This window comes from Corvus hawaiiensis, chromosome 3, assembly GCF_020740725.1.
Source record: "Corvus hawaiiensis isolate bCorHaw1 chromosome 3, bCorHaw1.pri.cur, whole genome shotgun sequence".
Lineage (NCBI taxonomy): Eukaryota > Metazoa > Chordata > Aves > Passeriformes > Corvidae > Corvus > Corvus hawaiiensis.
Genome location: NC_063215.1, coordinates 85,107,044 through 85,134,469, shown reverse-complemented (window position 1 = coordinate 85,134,469; position 27,426 = coordinate 85,107,044). Strand labels below are relative to the sequence as shown.

Below are 27,426 nucleotides of genomic sequence, written 5' to 3'. Positions count from 1 at the left end.
GGCCACAAATATGGAGCCTTCACATAAGAAAATTGGAAAATGTTTGAATGCCTGTAACTCTTAAGCAGCATGAACACAACAATGTTGATTGTATATTAGAGTATTTAAATATGAAACACATTTTGGCTTCTCATAAGAATGTAATTTCAAATACTTCAATTTGCTTGTTTTGCAGTTTTTATCAAGTAACTACTTTTGTTCAAAAACAGAAGTGTGCATTATTTTCAGGTGCTTTGATCATGGTTTTTTTTCCTTAAAATGTATCTCTATGTATTTTTTAAATATACTTTCTTTGGTTCTATAATTTCCTAAGAAAATAGAAAAACTGGGATTAGAGTTGAATGGAAACAAACAGCGTTTGGAACAAGCCCAGCAGGATGTGACAGGAGCCAGAGAGGAGTGCCTAAAACTGACAGAACTGCTGAGTAAATCTGAGCACCAACTGCACCTCACCAGGTACCCCTTATCCTATTACATGCTGTAGTACCAATTTCATTCTGCTAATTTTTTGCCACAGGCTTCCCCACAGTTGTTGTAGATACTTGCAGTCATTGACTGCACGGGCAGCTCTCAGTCATGTTAGAAGGGGAGATTTGAATAAGTGAGTTATGAACTACAAAGTGAGTTATGAACTATAATTTATGAAAGTGAATTACTAGTGTGTAGAAGAGGCAATGTTCAGCTTTGGTGAAGAGGTGGCATGCTTCTAGGCAGGAAGAAGAGCAAGGGAGACTGCAGCTACTTTTTCTTTCTGTTGCTGTGCTTGGTAGGACAAATACATTTGGAATGTTTGACACTGTAGTGTAGAACAGCACCTTTAAGCATAGGAGTTCTCAGAGTAATAACCTGAAATTTCATCAGCAGAATGACCAGGAATCTGTATATAAATATATAAATTAACATAATTTTGTCTATATGAGGCAAGCTCAAGTATGTGAGGAGGGTGTTTCAGTCTCTTGCTCAGTGAAGATACAGTACAGTGCAATGTGTGATCAGAGACTTCCCCTGTGCATATTCCATCCTTGGGTATAGTTCCCAATGTCTTTTGCTGCACTATTCATTACATGTTTCTAGAGAACTCCAGAAGGTTGACATGCCAGTTATTCATTGCAACTTGAGTTTGGGTAACTACAGAACTTTTTCCTTTTGCCTCGGAAAATGCTACTGTCCAACTGTTTGCAGGCTTTTGGTTGTATGTGGGGGGTTTTTTGTTCCATTGCCCTGCTTCCCCCAAGAATGCACATCCATAAACAGATCTGGCAGCTTTTACTCAGTACTTAAGGGAAAAAGTTAAGTTAGTTTAAATTTTTCATGGGGGGAAAAAAAAGCTCAGATTTTTATCACTTAACAGAAGTCTGTGTGCTTATCCAAGTCTTGTACTTTTTGGGCTTTGTGAGAATTCTGCCATTGAGTAAATGGAAATAAAACAGAACCTTGTCTAAACTATTAAATTCAATGAATCATTTTTTTATTCAGCTAAATTTCTGTGTAATTCAGAGCACGGTTGTTTAACAGATGGAAGAAAGTACCACTCTAACAGCCTGTATTTAGAGAAAAAAATATGCTAGAGGTTAATGAACTTGAAAAAAGTTTTGGGTGAGTTGTTAAGATATCTAAAGTTTGGATTTAGCAGAACTTTATTAATAATGATTTGTTGTGATAGTTAACCAAATGGCTTTACCACGCTCCTTTTAGCAAAGGCTGATTATATGCAATAAAGCTCTGGATATCTTGGATAAATCTGACTAGCGAATTTTTTTTTTTTTTTTTTTTTTTTGGTGAAAATACTCAAAATGTAAAAATGAGGATTACTGCCTGCTTTTACTTAGCAAAGTAATTAAAGCTGGATATCTAGCACACAGATGATTCAGGTAGCTTTTCAATGTATGATCTCTGACTCGGAAAGTTTCTGAGATGCAAATCACTGGAGGCTGGGAACAGTATTTTGGGCAAGTAAAGCTCTGTGCTGACCCTGTTCTCATACAATTTCACAGGCACCTGCTTTTTGAGACAGATGCTGAACTGCCATGGCTTCTTTGACCTACTGCAGACACTCTTCTGCAAGGTCCTCATCTCCTTGGGATTTTTTTGGTTGTTTTGGGGGGTTTTTTTGTGGGTTTGGGGGGTTTGGTTGGTTGGGTTTTATTTTTTTGGGTTGGGTTGGGGTTTTTTTGTAATACTGTGTGTTCATGTTTGGCATCTCCTTACAAGAATTGAAATATTTGCTATGTTGACATGTATTTATTGGAAAAATGTATATGTTGAGGCATGGGAAATAGGTTCAAATCTTTCTTCTTGACATTCCCCAAATTCTGTAACACTTTGTAGATTTTAGTGTTCTCTGTACACTTGGAGTGTCTGTCTGGTTTCCAGGAATACATTAGGTGATGTTGCTTAAAGAAGAAGGGGGAGAAGAGATGAGCAATTTGTTGCTCCTGAACTATTACCTGTTTTCCCCTTGAACTGAAATTCATAGGGCAGAGTTTGAGATGTTCTCGTAGTGTCGCCTAGTTGCAGAGGAAAACATCCCCTACTGAAATGAAACTTGTCCTTAGCCTGTACTCTTTTTCTTCCTCTCAGCTCACTTCCTCACAGAACAGGTTTTCTGTGTTAGTGAAGGTATAAAAGTTACATGTCTCTAGTGGCATTAGTTTTGCATTTTGAACTCAGTGTGTTTTTCATGGATTGGTACATCCATAGTTGTTGCATGTAAATTATATTCACTTGGTTTGCCTTCTTTCATTTATTCCCTTCACCTCAAATGGCAACTGTGTCAGTGAAAATACTTGAAGGGTAGGGGTAATAGCAATCCTATGGGGGTTGTAGACTCATTCACTGTAGCGCTTGCCAAGGAAAACAGATTTTAAGCTCTAGAGTCCTGCCTGTGGGAGGTTGCTGCAGAAATTGCACTGATTTAGTGCATCTCTTGGGTATTCTGGCCTTGGCCTCATCTTGCTGATTCTCTTCTTTTCAGGAGAGGACCAGCTGGTTCACTCCAAGTCTTCTCACAATGCTGGAGTTGAGGGAGGCCTGTACTGCTGTTTACACCATTGTGGATAGTTTTTCTGTTGCCTTGCATGACCTGTCTGTGCTGTTCTGGCAGAAATTAGAGGTAGTTGAGGAGATACAGAAAGAATTCTTTTTGTATGAATTATTGTATTACTAAGGAGAAAAGCTTCACTAGTCCACTGATTCTAAGTTTGGATATTGTAAATAAATAGGATTATAAAAAAATGAATACAAGAACTTTGGATTTTAATGTACAAAAATGAGATAAATGTATATGAAAGGAATAAATGAGAAAAAACATGCAGTCTGTGTCATAATGAGAAAAGAAAGTACTTTGAGAACAGCACTCTTCTCCAGGAGTCCCACTTCTTTGCTGTATCCTAGTTTTCAGACACTGTTGATTGATTACCAACTAAACAGCTTCTAAGTTAACAAAATGTACTTGTTAAAAATGAAGAAAAAAAGGTTACAATTAGCTATTCTAAACCATTGCCACAGAGTTTAAAATTGCCTTTTCCTGTCACCTTTCTTCCTGGAGCAATATGTTGCTTAGAAATACTTGCTATTAACATGCACTTTCTGCTATTGAATCTAGTTAGTAATTCTAATTTGTGTATCTTCAAAAGACTGGGGAAATACAGAACTTCTACTGTGTAGTTTTGCTTGTCAGTCATGTAATTTTGCAGATGTCACCATGCTATGAAACTGACCATGATTGTTTAAAGTTTTCTTGGGGGTTTCTTTCACCCTAGTTTCAGCTTTGAGGTTACTGTAGTAGGAGAATCTTATGAAATTAGTTTGTAAGTCAGAGTTAAATTGCTGTTGCTTTGGCAAGGTTAGGTCTTGCTAATGAAACTTACCTGAAGCCCTTCTTCAGAGAGTAGAAAACATACAGGTCTGTTGTCCTTAGTTAATGAGAAAACAGTCATTAAAAATCATATCAATATGCTATGGAAAAGATCATATAAAACATGCAAGATGTTAACAACTTGTCTGTATCTTAGTGTGCCATCTAATGTAAAAAAAAACTTTCACTATTCTTGTGTAACAGAATCATCATTAAAAAGCATTCCTCTTTTTCATTCAAACCAGATCTGAAGGTATTATTTGTTTCAGTTGCAGTCAGATGTAGTTCCTTTTTACATATGCCAAAGAAGTTAAATAATCCCTAAGAAGCGAGTGAATCATCAATTTTCAAAATTGAAATTATTATGTCATTATGCATTTTCTCAGGTATGAAGATAGATGGATAGATAAATAGATGGCTCAAGATTTTTTGACTGAAATGTCATCTGAAATTTGATAGGAAATATAATTGACTAGAATAGAAGCAGATTTAGCTTACTTTAAATTTTATTGTTCTTGTTTGCTTGTATGAAACACTGTGAGAACTTCTGAAGGTCAGCTTGTAGGTAGGGAAAATTACGAAATGAACATAGGCTTTCATGTTCCGGTGACCCACCAAGCTGACCTAAATCCCTGTGTCACTCTCTTGAAGGATCCCCGTTAATGTGATATTTCTTCCCTCTTTTTGACAATGATATGATTGCTAGAAAGCAGCATACCTAAGGAAGTGCCAATTGGGTTTTAGCAGTGCTGTAGTCATCCTACTGCGCATTGGTGCTTCTTGCTAGTTTCAGTGACTCCATTAAGGCTAATTTCTATTACACATATAATAACTAAAGCACATACCCTTCCAGGTTAATATGGCATTATTTAATCTCTGATGCTCTGGTGTTGAGCTGTATGTCATCACTGGTGTTCCTTGTTAGAATTTACAACCTGACTTATTAATTGATTTCTCTACTTTAGCTTTACTATTAAATGATGAAATGTAAACTTCCTGGTGGTTATTCACAGCCCTCTAGGGAGTTGCCCAATACTTAGTATTTATTGGGGGTTTTTTTTCTAGTAGTATCTATTCGTTAGGAACATGCTTAATACCATGCCTTTTCCAAAAATTTTAGCACCTCAGAGTCCATCACCTATGCTGGAAAGGAGTTTTGGAGAAATGTTGTTACTAGTATTAAATGACTGAGATATGCTTAATGTTCTCAGACTGACTGACTGATGAAAGGACCAATAACACTTGAATTGGGGTGTGGGGGGAGGAAGCAGAAATGAGGTGTAACCGGTGATTGATTTCTAATTTTTTATAGTCTGCTCATCATGTACAAAAGCATTATTTTAAAATGCAGGGATGAGTGATAACATGAAACAACTCTGATAACTAACAAACTCTTTCAATTCTATTTCATATGTTTACTTTTCATTAAATTTAGGGGTAGTTGCAACTATGTTGTTGTGATTCAGTCAACATTTATTTCTATCTGGTTTTCATATACAAAGGCATCAGGATGCCAGAAAATAAACTGTTAACGGAGAATTAACTTCTTTGGCACGCTTTCATACTTATCTTCCAAATTAAAGAAAATGAAATGGGCAGAAGCAGACTGTAGATTACCTCCTTTTTGTCAAAAATGGTGGGAATTTGAAAATTAATAATAAAAAAGGGAACAGATGCAGTAACATGCCAGAGGGAGATTAATGTGGAGAGTAAAATCTGTGAGCAACAAAACTGAAGCAAACTGAATCAGTGGGAGGTGGTTGTACAATCAAAATCAGGATAAAAGAGAAATTACAAACAACCCTGCACTTGTCAAAGTAGTAGTAATGAAATCCTGACTCTGCCAGCAGCGAGAACCTGTGTTAGCACTTTGGGGTAAGGCCGGGAGCCGGGTGCCAGGTAGGAGGGCAGCGCGAGGCTGCTGGGCGGCAGCCATCGCGTGTGGAACAGATGGCAGGGAAAGCTGGCCGGGGAGGGGCTCCTTCGCAGAGCTAATCAGACAGTAACGGATAGGGCAGCTGGGAGGACTGACCACCGCCAGGCGAGCGGCGGGGTAGCCGCAGCCGTGCGCGATGTGTGCAGTGGTGTGCTCGCCGGCCGCACACGAGACCTTGCAAGGTCTTTTCGCTGCCGCGGCCGCACAAAGTTGGGAGGCGGGCGGGGACGGGCCCGGGCCGGCACCGCGACCCTCGGCGGCCTCCGGGGCGTCGAGCGTGTCCCGCCGGCGGCATCGCGCCCCCTCCTTCCTCAAAAACGCGGGGCTTTGCTCTCGGCCCTGCCCTGTGATAAGGTTGCGTGGTTTCGTGTTTTACCGTAGCAGTAGAGCGAACGTAGAATGTGGCGACTGACAGAAATGCGAGAGCACGTGGGTCCGGGGACTGATCCAGGAAACCGACAAGGAAAGTTTGCTCCCGCTGAAAGGCGGGAGAGCTGTAGGTCGGCACCTTCCCACAGGGCTGGGCCCCTCCAATGAATGGAACCGGTTTTCTGAGGTTTTATTTTTGCTCGGAGGAGGCACTTCCCTACACATAAATGAGAGCTTGTGAGGAATGAATGGAGGTCCGAGCCTTCTGATCTTGAGTCAGATGGATAATTTGACTCACGTAAGAAGTAAAGATCAGTAGGATTTCTTGTGCAAGTAAGAGGTAGTCGTGTGTGAGAGGATTACGAGGTCATGCCCCATGTTGATGACTGTCAGCATGAAAGAGAAATGAAAACAAAATTTTATCGTGGAAAGGGGGAAATAAAATCCTGAAGTGTAGCAAGGGAGATCTTACCTGTTCCTACCTGGTTTTGTTTGATCAGGATATGTGATACTTTTCCAGACAATGTCAACAAAAAAACCCTCCGTGTCCTGCATCTGCTTTTTGAACTTGTGTATATCTTGTCTGCAGAAAGTTTATAGCTTGGCTCAATTATCCATTTTGAGCAGGAAGGGGAGGAAACGTTACAGGGATTTGAAATAGGTAGTATACATAGCCATATGCTATTTATGAAGCAGTTTCTGCAATAAATCTAATTTGGTGCTGTCAAAAAAAATTAGACTTATTTGCTATAGCAGCACATTAGTAAATGATTGTGGTAGCTTTAAAAGTTGTCATTCACTCTGCTTTACTTGCAACTGAATCTTGCAGAGCTCTTTTTTTTTAACCCCCCTTCCTTTTCCCCTGAGCAGCTCTGTGAAAATCTGAGTTCTTTGTCCTGCAGCTGTAGAAACTGCAAATATTTTCACTACTGAAAAGAAGGGCTTGCTTTAAGGTAATTGAAGCAGGAGGTGGAAGAAAGAATAGCCTGTATTGTTAACAATCATATGAATGTATAGGTGGAAAAATTAATAAAGTGGTGGGGGATAAATTTCTCCCTTGCTTACAGGTTTTCATAGTGCAGCTGAAATTGTTTATCTGATTATACAGCATGTAGATAAATTAGCTGCTCTGCGTTATTATAGAACGTAAAATATTTTACCTGCCATGATAAGACCATATGCTGCTTTATGAAGACTGATACTGAGTGATTTGAAATAAATCGGTTCTGTCGTCTTCTGGCAGTGCGTTGTAAAATTTTCGAAGCTGATACACTTTGTGTCAAGATAACACACAATTATTTAAATATAATTCTATTTAATATTTTAAACATATTTAAGTGATTATACAGACATATAAAGGCCACTGATTAGTTTTATAAGGGAAGGAAAGAAAATGTAAGTGAAGGAGTAAAAAACAAATACAAAATCATGTTAATTTTGAACATGAAAATGTTTATAAATTATTAATAATTTTTAACAAGTTTTAACATGCTTGACAATTGTATTTATACAAGAAAAGGCAATAATACACTTTCAGATTTTAGTATTAGATTCATCTAAATTTTTCTTCACGGCATTTAAACTGCAACTGGTCACATCAATGATCACATCAGGTTGTTGAGGCAGCCAAATTGCTACTGCATGTAGAGTGTGGTTCAGGAGCAGTGACAATACTTAAAGCGCTTTGGAGCGAGTAGTGAATTCAGATGAAACACTGAAGAGACTAACTGCTGTAGAAAACAAACATCTTTATAAGGTCTTTGTTTTGAGCAGTTATTATTCAGCACTAACAGTAATAAGTTTATGACTGTATATCAAATATTTACTTTGGTCTCATTCAAATTAGGTTTTTTATTTGTGTGACTAATGACAACAGGATAATGATTTATTTTTTTGAACCAAAGAAGTCTTTCAGATACATGTATTCAAGGCTGCTGGATTTTTTGCTGAATTTGCTACTGGAAAAATGGTTCTGATTTTTATCATTATTTCTGACTTGTTCTAAAGCTTTTCTCTCAAGTACATGGAAAGCTTGTTTTTATAGTAAGCTAAAATGTACTTTTTATGTCAGCACTTGGTATTTGTGAACTTCAACAATTTTAAATGCTGTCTTGTGCTTTCAGAAGTATATTCAAAGTTGTTTATTTTATGCAGTCACAGTGGTTGTTCATTTGTGGGTATTTTTTGGGTTTTTTTGCTGTGCAAGATTCTGCTCCTGAAATTCTTGCCTAGAAAAAAGATTCAACAGAGGACCCAAAAGATCCTCAGCTGGAGACTTTACCCAATTTCACTTTGAAGAGCATCAGCCTGCAGGTTGTCATTGCTGGAGAAAGTAGCTGCTGGATGGAGGGAGGAAGGAAAAAAATTCACCTGAGCACGCCAGCCTTGGCTGCTTGGCTGCTCTCCTCACCCCCTTGCACAGCGCCCTTGTGCCCGTGATTGGTCAGGAGAGGCTGAGCTGGGAGATGCCCGTCCTGAGCGAGCAGATGAGCTGCTGTCGGCTACTTGACAGGGCTGAACTCCTTGCCCTGGCTGTGCTGGCAGTGTGGCAAGGTTAACAGTGTGCTGCTCTTGGTTGCCCCTGTGGTTTTGGTGGTTTGCATATCCAACTATAGTTCTGTAGAAATAGGAGCAACTGTTCTTGATTAGCTTCTCCTTGTTGGTCAGTTTCCTTCTACGCAGCTTAAATCAGTGGGGAATTGAAGTGTCTCTGTAGTCAGGTGGGGACACTGCTGCATGCTCTTTTTGTACCAGGGTTCCTCTTCTATTTCCAGTGCATTTGTTCACCTGCATATAGTTTCCTATGGAAGAAGATCATAAGAAAGTAAGAGATAAGAAAATACTTTCTTGCAAATGCAGGGACTAATCGCCATATAAGGGATAGATCAGTATTAAGTTTTTATTCAGCTAAACTTGTGCAGTATTTGTCAATGCAATTTTCATTAAAGTCAGATTCAGACCTAACATAAATATAAATGCATTTCTGCTAATGAGATTGGATTACCTCCTGGATTTGATCCCAGAAAGCTTTACTTTAAATTCATTTTTGATAAAAGGGTAATAAAATGGGTAGTTCATTATAATTGCTTACAAATCTTCAAATATGTATTTTATTTTTTGGTATTGTATTTAATCTTTGTGAAAGGTTATCTTTTTTTTAAAGGATACCCAAGGTATGCATTGAAATTGAAGGTATTTCTTATTTTAGAAGAATGAGACTGGCAAGGAGGTTAGTTAATAATTCAGGAACTTTTGGTTATCAGAGTGTATTCCTGAAAAGAAATATGGACACAGGAATTGCTAAAAATAATGTATCCTGTTGACAATATTAATTTAGTTTCAGCCCTTACAAAGAATCTTTACAATTTTCCTCAATGTGGAAGGCAATATTCTAACAAAGAGTTGCATGTGTGTTTTACAAGGCTTGAAAACAGGAAAAAATATTAAGGATTTTTTTCTTTAAGTAGTGTTGCGTTTGAAATATCAGTAGGTAAGGTAAAAAAAAAAGCTGCAGATTAAAGAATTTAAGATGAATACTGTTGGCCACTTTAAGGTTTTACTGTAAACTTACTCATTCAACTGTTCCCATTTTCTGTTTGTATTTTTAGTCAATATCTCTGTTACATAGTGTTAAAGTGAGAGTCAAAAGCTTCATTTATTATTTTATTTGTAATATTTTTATGAGCCTTTTCCACTTCTTTACATAGCTCTGCAAAGTCTTTCTCAGTTTGTGCTAGCCCTAGCAAGAAGGAACAGATACATGTATTTGAAGAAAAACACGTTAGCTGCTGGAGTTAACAAGTAATGATTAAAAGCTATTCTTTTGCTTCTTATTATTTCTCCTATACCCCAAATTGATCTTCACAAATACAGGACTGTAAAGAACTTCATCTGCTGCTGGTTAGCAGAAGTGGATTTAAATCTACACCGACAGTTCATTTGACAATGACCTTGAGGGGCTTTGCTTCTTGAAGAAGAAAGCAGAAGCTTGCGGTAAACAAAGTTCACTTCTGACAGATGGATTGAATGACAGAAAGGTTGCGAGTGCCAGAATAGCCCTGGCAGAGGAGGAAATGTTCAGTGGAATCCAACAGGAGAGGAGGTGTGAACAGGTGCAGGGTTGCTGACGGAAGGGGAACCAGATGGAAGGAGCCAGAGCCAGTTTATTTAAAGGAAAAGGCAGAAAACACTGAAAGGCTGTGCGATCAGTGGCTAAAAGTGTGCATGGAAGAAGGTAAAAATTCACAAAGCAAAACTGCACAGTGGGATATCTAGCACTTAGCATAATGGTAGTAATTTGTGAGTTTCGTTTTAAAGTTGCTATTGAAATATGTTTCTCCCTTACTCTTGACAGCATAAAGAAGAGATTTATAACCTGTCCAAAAAAGAAAATAATAACACCAGTAAAACCACCACCAAAAACCTCAACTGTTACACTGCCTGTCCATTATTTCTAATACTAACATGCAGACAGTTACAATCAGGATAATATAAAAATTATGCCACAGCTAAACAAATGAATAAAAGGCATATAAGGCTGGATTTTTATTTTTTGACTCACCTGTTTGTATCTAGCTCTTGTGACATGTGGGCAGATGAGCATGCCTTTTATTAGGATGTTTCTGTAAGATCTAGAGCAAATCAACAACAGTCAAGTACAATGCAATGTTAGCACAGTATTTTGCATCTTTTTTACTTTTGGTCATAAGTCTGTCAGTTTGCTGGAACGTGTGGTATCTTGATGTAGGATGAGGTAGAAGTCTAGCTTACCCTAGATCAAATTCCCTGAAAATCAAATACTGTCTTTCAAATTGTCATCCTGAAGAATGCTTTGTTGTGTTGAATGGTTCTGCTTTTTCCCAAGCTGTTCTTGTGAGGCTTGGTCCTTTAGAGGCAGGAAAAAACATTCCTCAACAACTTCTCAACTTCAGCAATAGCTGGGGACATCATTATCAGCTTCCACATATCAGGCCTGTGGCAGCTTAAGTGCCAGCTGTGTGTCCATACCTAATGTGTGTGAAAAATGCAGGTAACTGTTGAGCAGTCATTCGTAGTGCATCTGTGATCTACTGGATCATTCAGCTGTGCTGAGCTGATCCGGATCAGGTGTGAGCACACAGGGGCTTTCCTTTTTAATTAGCTAGAGCATGCAACGCCGTGTTTATGCTGACTTTATGCCAGCTGCAGGAAGGACAGATGATACCTGATTCAGCATAAAGCTCGCTGGTACAAAGTTAACGTTCCAAAAACATTGGGTTTTTGAACAAATTTAAATTGGCAGAGTGAGTTCATAGCAGATCAGGTCTCTGCATCATTTAGCTGCATCATTTTTTGATTCAGTGGTAGGAGCCTGATGGTTGGATTTACTGTATTAACAAGCTGAGTACAGAGTCAGTTATTTGAACCTGGTCTAAGCCTATGCTGCTGCTGAAAAAGCAGGTCCCTGGAGTGGCTGTGTCTGGCCACTTATTGCCAGGCCCTTGCTTCTGCTGACACTGGGAGACAGGCACCTATGTGATCAGGTGGTTAAGGGAGTTACTCAGATTGAAAAAGAATAATTTCTTGAAGAATAAGTTGTGTGAGTGCTCATTTTAAGAGAATGAAAAGAAGGACCACACCTCTTATACAGTCAGTCTGGCTTAAATGTTTCCTGAAGCTGTATTGTAAGAGGCTGCTAGTGCCAAATTCAAGAAAAATCATAAATCAAGATAAATAATCCTTTATTTTAAATATAGAGAAAATAATACATGCAAGTGTGTGTATACAAAATACATACCTGTACGAATCTTCTGTGTTAAGCAATTACTTCAACATGCAGTCATTTGTAAAAGTGGCTTGTGGAACAAAGAATATTCTAGAGAAAGGTGTACAGTATTGGAAGTGTTAGGGCTACATACTAAGACTTCACAAAAATCACCTCTTCCCATGCAGCTTCTACTCTGTACTTAACTGTGTGTTTCTATAGGGACTAAGCAGCCAAATAGTTCACAATCTGATGGTAATAGTCATGAGAGGGTGGGTGTTTAGTTACAAGCTACGTATCTTGATGGTAAAGCTTATAAATGCGCCAGAAAAATCGAATTTTGAATCCAAGTTAGTATATTTGACCTAATATGAGATGTTAATTACTGTTAGAGACATTTTTTTCTTCTCTAACATCTAAATAGAAGGAAGCTAGTGATAATATTTGACTGTGACTTGATATACAGAGGACTGCCCAGATTGAAGAGAAATTATTGAGGAACCGGTCATTTCCTGGGTGTATCTTGAAGGTTATAATGCCAAAAGAGTAAAATTATGTTATAGGCCAGGTGTTTGCAAGCTCTTACTGTTATGCTGAATGTAAAGTAAGAAATCCACTGCTTTGGTTTTGTTAACTGACCTCGCAGATAGAGCTAAAGATGGAATATATCATCAGTCACATATATACTCAAGTTAACTATGTTCAAGATTCTTTATTTCATAGAAACTTCCATAGGAGTAACACTCTGTGTCTGTCTGTTCCTGTGCTCCTACAGCTTTTCATCTGTCTCATGCTCATTAGTATCTCCAGTTAGTGGAGATAATTTTTAAGTAGATTTCAAGTATGGCAAGCAGGAGTAGGAATTTTTTTCACGTGCAGCCATTAATGTATAATTTCTCCTGATGCTTCAGTAGAGCTTAAAGAGCAAAGTGGAAATGTTAGACTTAAGTGTTTCATTGTTTCTGGAGACTTATTATTATTATATAAAGTGGAAATATATATAAACGTTATAAAGCAGTTCCAATGGTGTAGCTGCATTCTAAATAGATACCAAAAAAAAAAAAAAAAATCAATGAGTACAAGAAAGTTATATGCACCGATTTCTGTTTCAGCAAAATTTAAATTCTCAGAAAAAAAGTGGAAAATAGTATAACAAGTTGACATTATTTGAATTCTGGGACTGGGGATACAGGTGGCAATTTATCTGCATTTCAGGGAAAATAGTTTCAAGCTAATTTGTCAACTAATTGTAGTTATTCTCATGATGAAGTTGGAAATGTGTACAGAGCTTAATCTTTTCTCTTTTTTTGAGCCCCAAAAGGGTTTCTAATTTTTTTTTTGAGGTTTTTTTATGAAATAGTAGTAGCAGCCTGGCAGAGTTGTCTTTTCCAGCCTTGCATCCCAAGTAGGGTAGTGAAAAATTTCATTTAGTTGATTCATTAACGTACTTTAAATGTATTTCTGCTTTCAAGTTATTTCTGTAGTACCTTCTAACTTCCTAGATCCATATTTAAAGAGCTGGATCAATTTGAATGCTGAATTTTTTACCCCTTGACCTTTACCTAACTTTTCTAATTGCTTGTAATGCTTCTCATGGTTCTCATTGCTTCTTGTGGTTATGAGGAGAAAGCTCTGAGGTTTCATTATTTTGGGAAACTCTGTATTTCTCAACTAATAAAAGACACAAAATTTCAGTTTTGGTTGGTCGGTTGGGTTTTTTTGAGCCTCAGTTCTCATGAATAGGCCCACATGTATCCTGACCAATGATGCAGTCCTTCAAATCCACCAATTAATATAATAGTTGGTTTTCTTCAAAATTTGACCATGCAAATATAGATTTTACTGAAGCTCACCAAACACAGTGTGCTGGCTGGGGCAGTTTCCAGAAACTTGAGCTTTCTGCTGAGAAGACCTGGCAGCCAACTCCAGAATCAGCATCCAGTCAGCTCCCAGAAACTGACAAAAAGAGCAACTCAGTGGGTAATTCCCTCAATGGGATACAGGAAGGACAATTTTTCAGCTCCTTGGAAAGGTTTAAAGAAATGACCTTATCATGATGCTTTTAAAAGATACTTCTGCCTAATTCTATCAGAAACATGCACACATAAATCTTTTTTTTATTTATTTTTTGACATAAGAACATTCATTTCATGCCTTTCTTCTGCCCTGTAAAGCACCAAGAGCCATAAAATCCAGTCCAGTGTGGATTTACACAAGCATTGAAAAAATCAAAGCCTTTATTACAAAAATTCAGATGGCAAAAAATTCTACAGTGTTTAATAAGAGGAAACCGCTCAACACTGTCCAGCTAAGTCCTCATTCAGAGCAGCCATAGGTATTAACAAGGTCCTATTAGATGAAAATTTGTAGGCCTAACAAAGGAAGATGTCCAGAGTAGTCAGTGCTAAACAAAAGGTTGCTAGAAGCCTGATTTAAAGGAAAGGGAGAAATCTTGTGACCCTGAGCCTTCTTATTGAGTTGGTCCAAACGTATAAGCAAGGCACATGCTCTAGAACTCGGCTAATTTAGAAGATTTGGAAAGTAATAATTTTGAATTGTAGCTACATTTAAAACCAGCATGTACCTATTTACCTGCAGAATTACAGGTCTTACTGTGTTGCATTTTCTTACTTAAATGTTTGAAAATACTAAAGACTGGACAGCATATGATAAAACTCAGTAAACACATTCTCCATTATAAATAGCTGAATTGGGATACTGCAGTGCTGTTAAATTGAAAGGCTGGTCTGAAAGGAGTTATAGAAGTTTTACATTAATAGAGAGAATTATTTAAGACTATTCCTGGGGGAAATGACTTCTTGGTAAATTGTTGGGGTTTTTTCCATGTTTGTAGACCAACCTTGGACTTGTCTGCTAACCTGATAAAAATAAAAAATGAGCCCTTATTCGTCTGTGTATGACATGCATACAAAGATATATACAAAATACAGGGGGAACAAGTTTGTGAAGTGTGATCTTACTCTGTATACCTTCTCTTATGACCTTTATCATTGTGGGTTTTGAATAGTGCCTGGTAATAAAGTTAGAGATAGCAAAAAATCTTCTCATGTTTCCCCTTAGAGAATAGGGCAGGTATTGTGACATCTTGTTTCAGCTTTTATACTTTATTTTTGTTTTTATTATGAGTTTGTGGTTTGTTTGGTTGGCTTTTTCTCCCCCTATAGCCTGAGAAAAGAGCAAGGATATACTCTGATTTTCCATTCTTCCCTTGACACTTGCAGCTGAAATAGTAAGATAAAATAGCCTATGAGAAGGTGATTTAGAAAGCTGCTTGTAATGGACAATCACTAGCCCTGTATTGTGGAAAGCTTGCAAAGTAGTTTGCATAAGACACTGCTGAGCCTTTGTATCCAAAGTTGTTTGGTCTTTAGGGCTCCTAGTACGTGTAGTCTTTCAAGTCCTACTTTGAAAAGTGTTTTAATTGATTTGAGTGTCTCCATGCCAGATTTTACTAAAGATACTGGAAATAAAATGCTTGGGTAACTCCTCAAAACTTTTACAGTTTAGTAGAGAAGCTTTTGCTATATATTTATTTTCAAAAATACTGGGAGAGAAAGCTCATTTCCTCTGAAAGAGGTAAGGGAGCCTTCAGCTGAGTCCTTTCTCTCTTCTGAGGTAATTTGTTGTGCAGTGGCTCACGGTGCTGGCCCACTTGGCTACATGTTATCTAGGAAGGAGGTCTGTGCTCAACCACTGAGGCATGTTGTAAAAGCAGCAGTGTTAGGCTTGACTGGCCCTCCTGCTGCCCAAGTCTGAGTGTGGGTGCAGAGTTCCAGGACTGGTCATCATTTAGACAAGTCTTGTTAGTTCAGATAGCTAAAGCATTTAGAACTCCAAATGCTAGCTACTCCTTAATGATTTATGAAGTTCAGTTTAAAGCAAGTATGTATGAAAGCTAAAATGCTTTGTAGTTACATTTTTAACTATAATTAATATGAAATGAAGATGTCAAAAATAATGCTATGATAACCTCTCGTGTATCACTGAACTGAGATAATTACTAGGGTATTTTAATTTGTCCAATTAAGTTCATAGTCCTTACTAATAGATCCATTAGCTTTTTTAAAAATGCCACATGTTGATCTCATGGAAAAATCAAATAGTCAATATAGGAAGCATGGTTGCTTCAAATCATAGTTGCTTTGCCAGAAGATTTAGTGGCAGCCTCCAGTCAGAGGCCTAATTCTACGTTAAGAATCCTCCTGATTTTTGTTTTGGTTTTTTTTTTTTTTTTTTTTTTTTTTGTTTGTTTGGTTTTTTTTGTATTTTTACTGTTACCAAACTGAAAAGACTCTTTCAGAAATACCTACTGTAGAACTGTGTAGAGAAATTCAAAGTTTTATCAGTCTAAGTTCTGTTCTTTTCTAGTCAAAAATAGATGAGCTATTAGTGACGTCAAATATGACTATTATGTCACTAGTCTTTACATACTTATTTTTTCTTTACTGCAAAGCCCTTTGGCAGAGAGAGGACTTCTCTTGCAAAGGGATCTGTGATCCACTTTTTGTTTGTTAGTGTTGGAAGAGATGTTTTGGGTTTGGGAGCTATTTTGGTTTGGTTTGGGGTTTTATTTGGTTTTTTAATTAAATTTGATGGCTCAAATTCAGTCAGCATACTTTTATGTTAGCTTTAAGATCAAAATGAACTTTCACTTCATTTACAGCAAGGATTTCTTTTAAAGTTTGCTAGTGATGGCAATTTTCTTCTTCCTGTGCTGTAAGCTATAGTTCACAGTGCCTTTTGTTTTGTCATGAACATTTGAAAAGCATATCTTTCATGCCCAGCAAACCAATATCCAGTCCAGTGAGATACACAAATCAGTTTGCTGTGTTAACTGTGGCTCTTGACAGCCACAATGCAGGCTTAAAACAGGCATTATCACTGTGGAAAACCTGCACTTCAGAATAGGGCTCAAGAAGAGCTTGAGCTTGCTCCATGATTGAGTCTTTGGTTGCTTCTGAGTTTACCACACAAAAGTGAAAATTTCCATGAGTTCAATGCATCTGCTTTAGTAAAACTGATCAGTGTTGTGACCAAATGCAGGATTATCGTCAGATGTGCATTTAGTGTATTTAGTGTTTTGCACTCAGTAGAGCTGGTGTTTGAGTAGAGAACAGGCTGATGCACTTTAACACCTCTGTCTCCTATTTTTGATCTCTACAGATGAAGTTTTAAAAAGCTCTGGAACAATTAATCTTTAGCTGTCATTTCTGGTTCAGATACTACCTATGTCGTCAAAATTAGTCAGTTGTACTTTTGCTTTACCTTGTCTCTGTGCTTTCTATCAGTGAATATAAGAAATTCTGAAGTCTTTGCAGGAGGAGACTTCTGATATCTTCACGCTAGTGCTGGAGGGACTAAGGACTGTTTCTTTCTGTCTGCAGTCCGTAGATTTTCTTTTGCTCTGAATTGTAAAAGAATTGACATAAGAGATTGCAATTAGGCATAGTGTCAAAGCTTCTATAACTCCTGCAGTATTTGCTGGTTGTAGCAGGAAAGTTACCAGTAAGTCCTGAAATCTCTTGGGCTGCCTTCTGCATGTTTTATGCTTGCTTCTCTTTTTTTCTCCGTATATATGTTGGGAAAATTTTCAGTTGGAGGACAGGGAGATTGAACTTAGAGAACAGGTTCAACTCAAGGTGTGGGTGAAGGACTTGCCACTCTGTTTAGACAGGTTTGGCTCCAGGTTATTGTTTTGCTCCTGAACAGTTCTAAGCCCCTCAGATATTGCTCTGTATAGAACTGGATATGTTTTAATTCCAAAATCTTCTAAGTTCTAAGAAGCTGCTCTTCTGTGTAAGAATTACTTGTGTTTTCCTCGTTTTACAATTGAGCTTTTATCCACTGTATAAATTCATCTTCACACCATATACACTTCAGCCATAGGGCACTCACCACATATCCATGGTTTCTGAGCTCCTGCTAGCTTGCTCTATACAGCGAGTGGCACAGGTGAGTGGCTCTTTTGAATGGGTCCTCTACACAAGAGAGTGTTTCTGGCGGCAGTAGATTCTCCATCTATTTCAAACTTGCTGGTTAGCATGTGTTCATCAGGAGGAGCCTTAGCGATGAGGAATGGACCTTCACAGGTTTGCCTTGGTAGCTTGAGCTGTGAAGCCTGCTACATGCTGAAGGTTACCCCCAGCACAAAGCCAGCCAGCCAGCTGTGTGCCAGATGACAGCACAGCACCCAACTGCACACAGCCATCTCACATGAGAACTTTTAAATAAAATACTGTGCTACTGACACTTTCTTTAGCTGAAAGTGTCAGAGGAATGTGTGAGGTGCTGGTGGCTTGGTTTTGCTTTGTTTTTTTGGGCAGTCCGGTGCTTATAACAACTGTCTGAAGGTAAAAAACATTCATAAAATAAAGGGGTTTGCACAGACCGGTTTCCAGCAAATATGGAAAAAATATTCTTAGTAACATTTTCTATATTTGAAGCTTACACTGAAAAAATGATGGGAGCATCACTCCTTAGGACAGCCCCAATATGGTTACAAAGCAGTTCTGAGAGTGATGTGATAAAGTGCCATTCAATATATGAAATTTCCTTTAAAAATGTATTTTTTTCCTTAACGCTCTAATATTTTTGGTATCTAAACGTATTTTCTGTCTTACCTCAGAAGAAACTGCCTGTGATTTCCAAGGGAGTTTTGCCTAAGGTAGGCTTGAAACATCAGGACCAGGAATTAGTGTAATGTGACCCACCATTTGTATTGCTTTGGGGTAAATTCAAGAGAGAAGATTTAACATTGTGTGTGTCATGCTGAGATATTGCAATATCTCGGATGGGTTATTAGGCACCAATCCAAAGGTTAAGTGCAGCAACCACATGAGATGCGGCTTTATCCTTACATGATCTGTGCTCGTGTTCTGTTTTGTAGTCCTGTGAAATAGGTAATATCCCTAGAATAAAATATGTTTATAAGACTTTTTTGAAACCCATCTCAAGCTATTAAATGTCATTTCAGTAGAAAGGTGTATCATTTGAAATCTAGAAATCAATCCTTGAATGTGTGAACTCAATGACGTTTTAAATGTGGATCCCAATGTGCACCAGATAAATATTCACGACCTTTGGGAAAGTCTAGATCTGAATTTGCAGTTCAGGATCTTTTCTAATTTATATGCATATATCTTTTTGGAGTTTTATTTTCCATGCTCTTTTTGCTTGGCTTGCATTAAATAAAATGCTTCAATGGAGTGTGGTAGTCTAGCATTTGTTTTGCCTCAGGAGTAGATTGCCCCATCTTGCGTATCTGGTCAAGTAAATTGCTCTCTTGCCTGCCTACTTCAATAATAGTACTGGGCTTTAGACCTTCGTGTACAACCCCCCGGTGAGCAGAACCACAAGGGGCTGGGCCTGTGTGGTGCTAGCAGTCTTCTCTATTGTAATGGATGCATTCATCTCCTATTTACATAAATTAATAGTTAAAACTTGTTTGGTTGCTTAAGAAAACTCATTAAGCTTTCAGAGTAGCTGTATCACAAGCACTGTGGCAATCGCTCCCATTGACTTATCTCCTGCTGATTCACTGGGAACCAGTCCATCTCAGGGTCAGGTCCCTAAGCTTCATTGCAGAATTAAACAAATGGCATTTAAAAGAAAATGCAAATAATATGTTCAGTGCAAAGTAGATGCTGGTAAACTTCCTTCTGAAAAAGCGGTCGTGTTTAAAATTTTTAAAAATAAAATCCTATTTTTGTCTGCAGGGCCAATTTTCTCTCAGGAAATAGATCATAGTTTTTATCCATTTTCTACTAGTCACTGGAGAATGTTTGACATTGTAAGAGAAAGGTCAGTTTGTATAACTTGAAGTGGGAGGAGAATGTTTAATGTGAAAAGCTTGGCCAGATTTTTTGCTATTGTTATTTGAATGTTCTGATTTACCCTTTTAATTTATCCTCTTCAGTATATGATTTTTATTTTTCTTTATTTCCTATTTGGTTTCTTTTATAGACTGGAGAAAGAGAGCATTCAGCACAGCATTAGCAATGAAGCAAAGGCCCGAGCCCTTCAGGCCCAGCAAAGAGAGCAGGAGCTGACACAGAAGATGCAGCAAATGGAGGCCCAGCATGAGAAAACTGGTAGGTGGTAGGGAAAGATTAGAGCCTGGGCACTCACTCACAAGCCAGGCCCACGCCTTACTGTGAAATGACATCAGGAACACCTGTAACCTTTGGCTGGCCGAAGGGAGCAGATGCTAACTACACCGGAGATTCCGAATTACATATTAGTTAGCGTTTAAAAGAGAAAATGGAAAGTATTGCCCACTGTCTGTTGATTTCAGAGTGCTGCTCTCACATCTGCTGCACCATCTGGATTATGAGTTTATTTACCTGTGTTCAAGAAACGTAAAGCTGAGAGAGACCACAACAAAGTAGAAAAACAAAGGGCTTGTTTTTGGCTGGATTTTCAGGCACACATGTTATATAAAGAAAATAGCATCAGAAGCTCTGCGGGAAATGCTCTGAGCTTACAGTTAAAGTCTCCTGAATAGCATTGAACAGTTCCCACAGTACACACATTATAGCTACTCTAAAAGCTTAATGAGTTTGCTTCGGCATCCAAACTGGAGAAAAGCTTTAGCCATTAATCGGTTCTTAATTCACTGTCGCAGCTGGATGTAATTCACTGGCTCCAAATTGATATGTTCCTTTATTTAATCTTTGCAGCCTCAAACATTTTTAGCATTACCATGTGCCCCCCCCACATCCTCAATCTAGAAGAAAGATGTTTAATCCCTTGCGTACTTCAGGTTCTCTTAATAAGAGACTTCATTGCATTGACTTAGCCCATCAATAACATCTAACTTTAATCTGGAAGTAAAATGGGTTTTCGAAACAAACAAAAAAGAGCTTTTTGTTATTATGAAGTACTATGCCAACAACATTAATAGAGGTGCATATTATAAATAAAAAAAAAAAAAGGAATTTTTAAGAGATGAAATTTGTAACTCCTATTATGAGCATGGAAAAGAGGAGGAGCTTTGGCTGTTAAGGAACATGATATACTCATGTGTTTAACAAAATACCATATTTACCCACCAGTCATGCAATACTTCTAGGAAACCGTGTAACATGTATTGATCCTAAACAGTGTTGGATAATACATAAGGCAGCAAGAATGTTTATATCTGCTATTCGATTTTCTGCCCTTTTTTATAGTATTATCACAGTACTAGAGGACCTTTCCATGTGTTCAGGGAATGCAAACAGCTGCATTATGGCTGCTGTCTACACTGTAGGAGAAGAAAAGAAACTCTCAGAATCACTTTTTCCTCCTTTAGCCAGCACGTCTGTGTATGACCATGTGTAATTCTGCACAAGAGTGATGTCATTTACCCTCCTGCTGCATAAATTGTCCCAGTATACAAAAACGAAACAATATGATGTCTGGGGTTTTTTTAATGTATCTCTAGTAGGGTTAGAAGGAGTTGAAAATTATAGTCATTTACAATGTGTATAGAGAAAACCTTGTTTATTATGACCCTACACACATACAAGGAATTTGGGTAAGAGTGGTCATGCTTTCACTGATTTTCAAAGCAGCAATCAAGAAACATAATTTTGCAGTATCTTCCTTTTTAAAGAATAAAGATACCTGGATTCTAGGTTGTGAGTTTAGGTGCAGCCCAAACTCATAGTAACTGAAAATTAATTTATAAAAGGGTTTCATTCCAACTGTAACTGGGCAGTAAGTCTAAATCCTGTTGTTTAAGAATGAAAAATTACATTATTCGTGGTAAGCTCAGGACACAGTAAATAAAAGAACTGCTTTTTTAAGGAGATACTGAAATGAGTCTAAAGTGTGAGCATTTGGGTTGCTGGTGTTTCCTCTGCACCAGTTGAGCAAGCAAAAGTCTGCTAAAGCATGCCTTGCCAATTTTATTCCTCCTAGAAATGTCAATGAACTTTTAGCTAAAATGTGAGCCCACCAGATTAGATATCTAGTCTTCACAGTGATTCTTCTCTTACAAGACCAGATTCAGTGGCAACATTGCTTTAACACTTTAGCTAATTCTGACATAGAGCCTTAATTTGGTAAGTGATGATGTCCAAGTAGCTGAAGTTTAAAGAACATTTCAAAACTAGAAGAAATTCAGAATATGTAAAATTGATTCTCTCTTATCTACAAATTTATATAATTGTAGTCTTATAGTATCATAATTTTATGGTTTCTAGTAGAAGAACTGGATTCCTTGCTGACCTCCCAGAATACCTTCATAGCAAAATTAAAGGAGGAATGTTGTCTGTTGGCAAGGAAGTGGGAACAAATGTCAGAAAAATACAGGTTAGTATATTTTTCTTAACCTGTCCCTTTTATTACTAGGACATACTTCTTTATTTTTATTTGTATTGTGATATTTATTATTATTTATCTTATCCTAGTTATTACATATCATATCAGTAATATATGCCCCTTAAGAATTCAGTATAATATATGCCCCTTAAGATTATGTCTCTGGCTATTAATTCAAATTTCTTGGACGATTGCGATGTAAAAATTGCATACTATTTTCTTCCTTGTGTGCATATTCTTAGTATGAAGAGTAGAAAATTGTTAAAAAAGATACAGTTCATCTGAAGTTATATGAAAAATGCTAAAGATTTAGTGATGTCAAAACTGTTTTCATTTAAATTATTTACTTAAAATTCCTTTCACAATACTACACTACGCATTGACCGTTGTCTATGAAATAATTGTCATCAAAATTGCTTGCTGTTGACGCTCAGATTTTGCTGCTGCTTGGTTTCAATCAATAGTAGATTTAAGTTGAAAGCTATTAAAAATTGAGGAAGAAGCAAAACCTGGAAGTAATAATAATTTAATTTAAAGAAATACAAAGCTATGGAAGTATCTATTCAAAAGTTCTGTAGGACAGAAAGGAAAATGTGAATTTTGTACTTCTGTAGCAGCAAATAATTTGATTTTACGTTTTTAATTGTGAAAATAGTATCTTTTGAAATTTTCTTGGGGTTCATATTTAGAGTGGTAAACTGGACTTAACTGGAGAGTTGGCATTCTGTAGTTTCTGTAAATTACATGTGAAGTGAATTTGGTAATTAGGGCTAGGATTCATCTCATGGCTGGATGGGAAGTGAGCAAAACATTCAGCAAAGACAAAATTGGTTTTCAAGACAGGATTCTTCTTTTGCTGGGTGGATTTAATCATCTTCTTGAGGTAATGTAAGAGACAACACTTACTCAGGGAGAGAGCTTATTTACCCCAGTATCCTCTTCCTAGGAGTGGTCAAAGGGGAAAGATTTAAGTAGATGACAGACATTTCTTTCTTTCTATCTATCTGTCTATCTGTCTGTCTGTAATAAATAAAATATATGATGCTTCCCACGGGTACTGCCTCCACTGCCCATCCTACTTCCCACTGAATATAAAGTGTTGACTGGCTGTTAAGTGGCTGAAGTTGGGAGATGAATCCCATCCAAAGTGTTTAGGGGGGAAATGAGAAACTTGAGGAACTGTAAGCAATATTCCCGTGCAAATGTTGTGATGGGTACTTGAGAGAGAAGCAAACAGAATTTTTCTTCTGAAAAAGCAGTGCTCTTCTGCTAAAGTAATGCAAAATCTAAATAGATTCAAATCATATTATTATTCCAGCAATAAAAAAGCACACAGACTTTGTTGCTAGAGCTCACAGTCACAGACTAGTAACTGTAAAGGATGAAGGAAAGACAGAAAACATACTGTGAAAACACATTATTCTCTGAAAATAAATACTAGAGAGTGCCAAGTGTTTCTTCACCTAGCAGCATTAGCTGACTATGTCAAGGACCTGAAAATGGGAAAAGGAGCCCTCTTGCATCTCCAGGAAGTGGTATATTTTACACAAGAACCTGTAAGGAAGAATGCATGAAAGTTGTTCTGAGAAGTGGTCCTAAAATAGCTTGAGATTGCCTTCACTGGAGTGGGAGCTGCTGCAGTCAGTAACAAGGATAGAGAAATAGGTAGAGACAAAAAAAGAAGGTAAAAATGAGAACAGAAAGGTGGAACTGGAGATGGTGGAAAATGACAGACTAATATAGATGGCTTCAGAAAGTGATGTGATCAGGAGATCAGATGCAGAAAATTATTTTAGCCAGGTTCTAAATGCATGGTCAGCATGTGTCTCTCAGTAGCATCTCTCTGAAAGGCAATCTTCATGCTCATTGTCACTGAATGTAGTGTAAAACCACGTTCTGCCACAGAATACTGTAGTTTTGTTTTCTGTAAAAGAGTAATAATTTGGGGAAGATTTTATACCGTAGTTCTTATGTACATTGATAAAAGCAGATTGCAAAGCAGCAGTGTGCCCTACTTTCATGGAAAATTTTTTTTCTTTTTTTTTTTCCATGTTTTTGACCTTAACATAAACTGAATTTTGGACCTGGATGTGTATTTTCTTGCGAGAATCTTTGTGCCTTAGTTTCCCTAGGTTTAAGTAATGACTGTATGTCATTAATATAATATAATATAATATATCATTAATATAAATAATACCATTATTTAATTGGTGCAAAACTCAAGCTCTTTTAATAACAGATGCAATAGTAAGTTTATTTAAATTTTCTTGGGTTTGATAGGAAGTACCCATTTGTAATAAGAGACATGTCAAATATATCTGTGATGATTACATGTTTGTCCAATTTCAGTGGAATGCATCCAAATGGCACATATATTTTTATATTTAGTGCAGGTTTTCTGAGAAATATAAACTGAAGTTTTTGTGTTTATATGTAAGCTGGAATCATTTTTTGAGCTAGTCCCTACACAGAAAGGCGTCAGAAAGACAATGTCAGACGAATTATAAACCCCTCAAGCTGTGCAGAAAGAAGATAGTGTCTGTGAAGGTTTTTGTATGCATAGGCATGTTTAAAAATATAGTCCTTTGTTGATTTCTTCTCTGTTTCTCTCTTGTTTTGTTCTTTTTTTTCTCTGATTGTCACTGTCTGAGTTTCTAGGTTGTAGATTAATGCTTAACACTACCCACTGTGTATTTGTGATTTGCGTTTTGTAATTAAGGGGAACAATGGGAGTCCATTGGGTCTCATTATATATAATGGTTGGTTTAATTTGTTTCACTTCTATCTTGTTAATTGTAAATTGATCATTAAGATTTGAATTCTAATCTGTCACCAGGGTTGTGAGTATTGAAGCTAGAGCAATGATCCTGGTTTTAATCACTGATGATGAGAAACAAATTTTATAATTTTGGTACATATTGCAGTTCATATATTTTAACACTGTATTTTATGGTGTTATAAATATTGTTAAATGACTTTTAGTGTAGTTTTACTGTTTGGACTATAATGTATAAATTATATTACTGGTTTGGCAACAGTAGGCATCCAACTGTGTGAGTTTAATTGAAGTAAAGAACACATACCCGGCTGAACTATTTTTCTGCATGTTTGGTTGACTGCAGTCGTTGCACTCAATATCAGGAGTGAAATGTTTGTTGAAGGTAGCTGTATGAAGATGGGCAACAGTCTGTCTGAAGGGTCAGTCATTAAATTTATATGCAACAATACTGCATCAGCAGAAAATATTTTAGAGCGTGTATTTAATTTCTGTGTAAGTAAACAATTGGTTTTAAGAGCAGGAAAAGGCAGTGTTTAAAAAGCACTGAAATGCAGAAGCTAGTTCAGAGGAATAAAGGCAGCATTGCCACCTTAGTGTTCAAAAATCAGCTTATGCTAAGATTGACTTTGAATTGTGACTATTTAACATTTCCTCATTTTCTTGCCTTTAGCATTTAAGTGTTTTGGACGCTAACCTGTTTGGGGTTTTTTCCAAGACTCTTCCAGCAAAGATGGTAGATAAAACCTCAAAGTGGTTTTTAAATAGAAGTTGAGGTAGTTAAAGGGATTCAGAAGTATAGAGAGGGGTTTTGTTGCTGTTGTTGCTCCTGCCCCATCAATTATTTTTGATGTAGTGACAAGTAAATGAGATTTGGCAAAATCTATTATGCATCCAGTTACAAGCATGCATTTTACATTTTCATGTGATGTTGTAGCTTTGCTCTGTGTAGTTTCAAAATAACAGTGATTTCGTAGAGGTCATTTGAGTGTATCAGATCTCAGAAGCACACACAGGTATGTGACTGCCTGACTTGTGGGGCCAGCCTGGGTCTGCAGAAGTGCACCTTCCTGCTGAGTTCAGCTCTGATGGCGGCACTCCAAATGCCTGCATGCTTCAGTTTCTACTGAGTCCACCGCTGCTTATCGCTCAGACTGTTGGACCCAGAGTAGCTCTGGTGGAGCAACATCAGCACATCCATGCTTTGTCCTCCAGTTGTGCAGGATCCATCAGACGTAGTGATTAGTGCATAGATTTTTCTGATTTGCCTCTTTCCCCTGTATTGTGAGTGAACTATCTTTGGAATTCAGCACTGTGTGCTTTGACACTTGCCCCCCTGTCTTTTCCTGCTGTGGTACTTCAGGAGCAGAGTCATTCAGAAGCATTTACACAGGACTGGTCCTGCCTCTGGCTGGGTAGAATTGCTACTCCTGTATAAGGTATATATATATAATATAGCATTCAGTACAGTTATCAGGCTTATTACAAATTGTGGTTGATTTGGGGGTTTTTTTTAACGCAACAATGTGTGAAGTTACTTAAATATCACGTAGAATTAGCTGTCTTATCCTAATCTTTGGAAACTGAGGTGAATGAAAGGGATGTTTAAAGATGCAGAGGGAATCGTTGACAAGTGATGATGGAAGACTCCTGATGTGTGATATTGTATTGGACTGGTGTTCTCTCTTTAATGCCAACACACACGAACCTTTTAACATGGACCTAAATAAGCACTCTGTCCTTCATATGTGCTGTCCTTCAAAACTTCAGTGTCATTAAGTACTTGAGTCTTGGTGGTCAGACTCTTAGGTAGTTAGATGGAAAGGACATTGTGTAAATAATGTCGTAATTGGAATGAATTTTTTGGGTTTTTTCTGAGTTCTACTGTAATTACGAAAGATGTTTTAGGAGAAGACAACACTCATAACATGCTTCAAAGCATCAGGCATTTAGAGCTCTGTTTTAGAGATTGGAGATTATGCTACTCATGTTTTTAATTAATTAATTACTTACTTTTGTTTCATTAGTTGTAATTTTCAGTAGCATTTTGGTTTTGGTTGATTTGAATTACTTGATCTTTCCAGAAAGACTTTGGGCACCTTCAAATGTGATGGAGATGAATAAGTACTTGTAAAACTTTGAGGCTTTTATCACCTTGAAAGTTGCTTCTGCTGTTTCCATGAATGAGACAGTCACATATAAATACAGAAAAAGAAACAGGATCTCCCAGTTGGGAAACCCTACAAAAGTGATAATTTACACTATTCCTACATGGCAAATGCTGTTGCTGAATTTTGCTGGCAAAAAAAAGCAACGCAAGACTGAATTTAGTCCCTGTTATCACTTGGTTGGTTGGGCTTTGTTGCGTCAGGTCTCTTTGAGCTGCTCTGCAGTGAACCTTTGCTTTTATCCACTGGTTG

General features: G+C 37.4%; 1 protein-coding gene across 7 annotated transcripts in view; it reads left to right on the top strand.

Annotated features, from left to right (window-relative positions):
* SDCCAG8 (SHH signaling and ciliogenesis regulator SDCCAG8) overlaps window positions 1-27,426 on the top strand; it is a 109,121-nt gene that overhangs the window by 40,348 nt on the left and 41,347 nt on the right. For 4 of the 7 annotated variants that reach the window (XM_048296295.1, XM_048296292.1, XM_048296294.1 and 1 more), the window contains exons 13-15: window positions 314-456; window positions 19,888-20,015; window positions 22,113-22,221. In XM_048296295.1, coding sequence (XP_048152252.1) covers window positions 314-456; window positions 19,888-20,015; window positions 22,113-22,221 — 380 coding nt within the window. The remainder of the gene's footprint in view (window positions 1-313; window positions 457-19,887; window positions 20,016-22,112; window positions 22,222-27,426) is intronic. The other 3 variants (XM_048296298.1, XM_048296299.1, XM_048296297.1) reach the window with 2 other exon arrangements.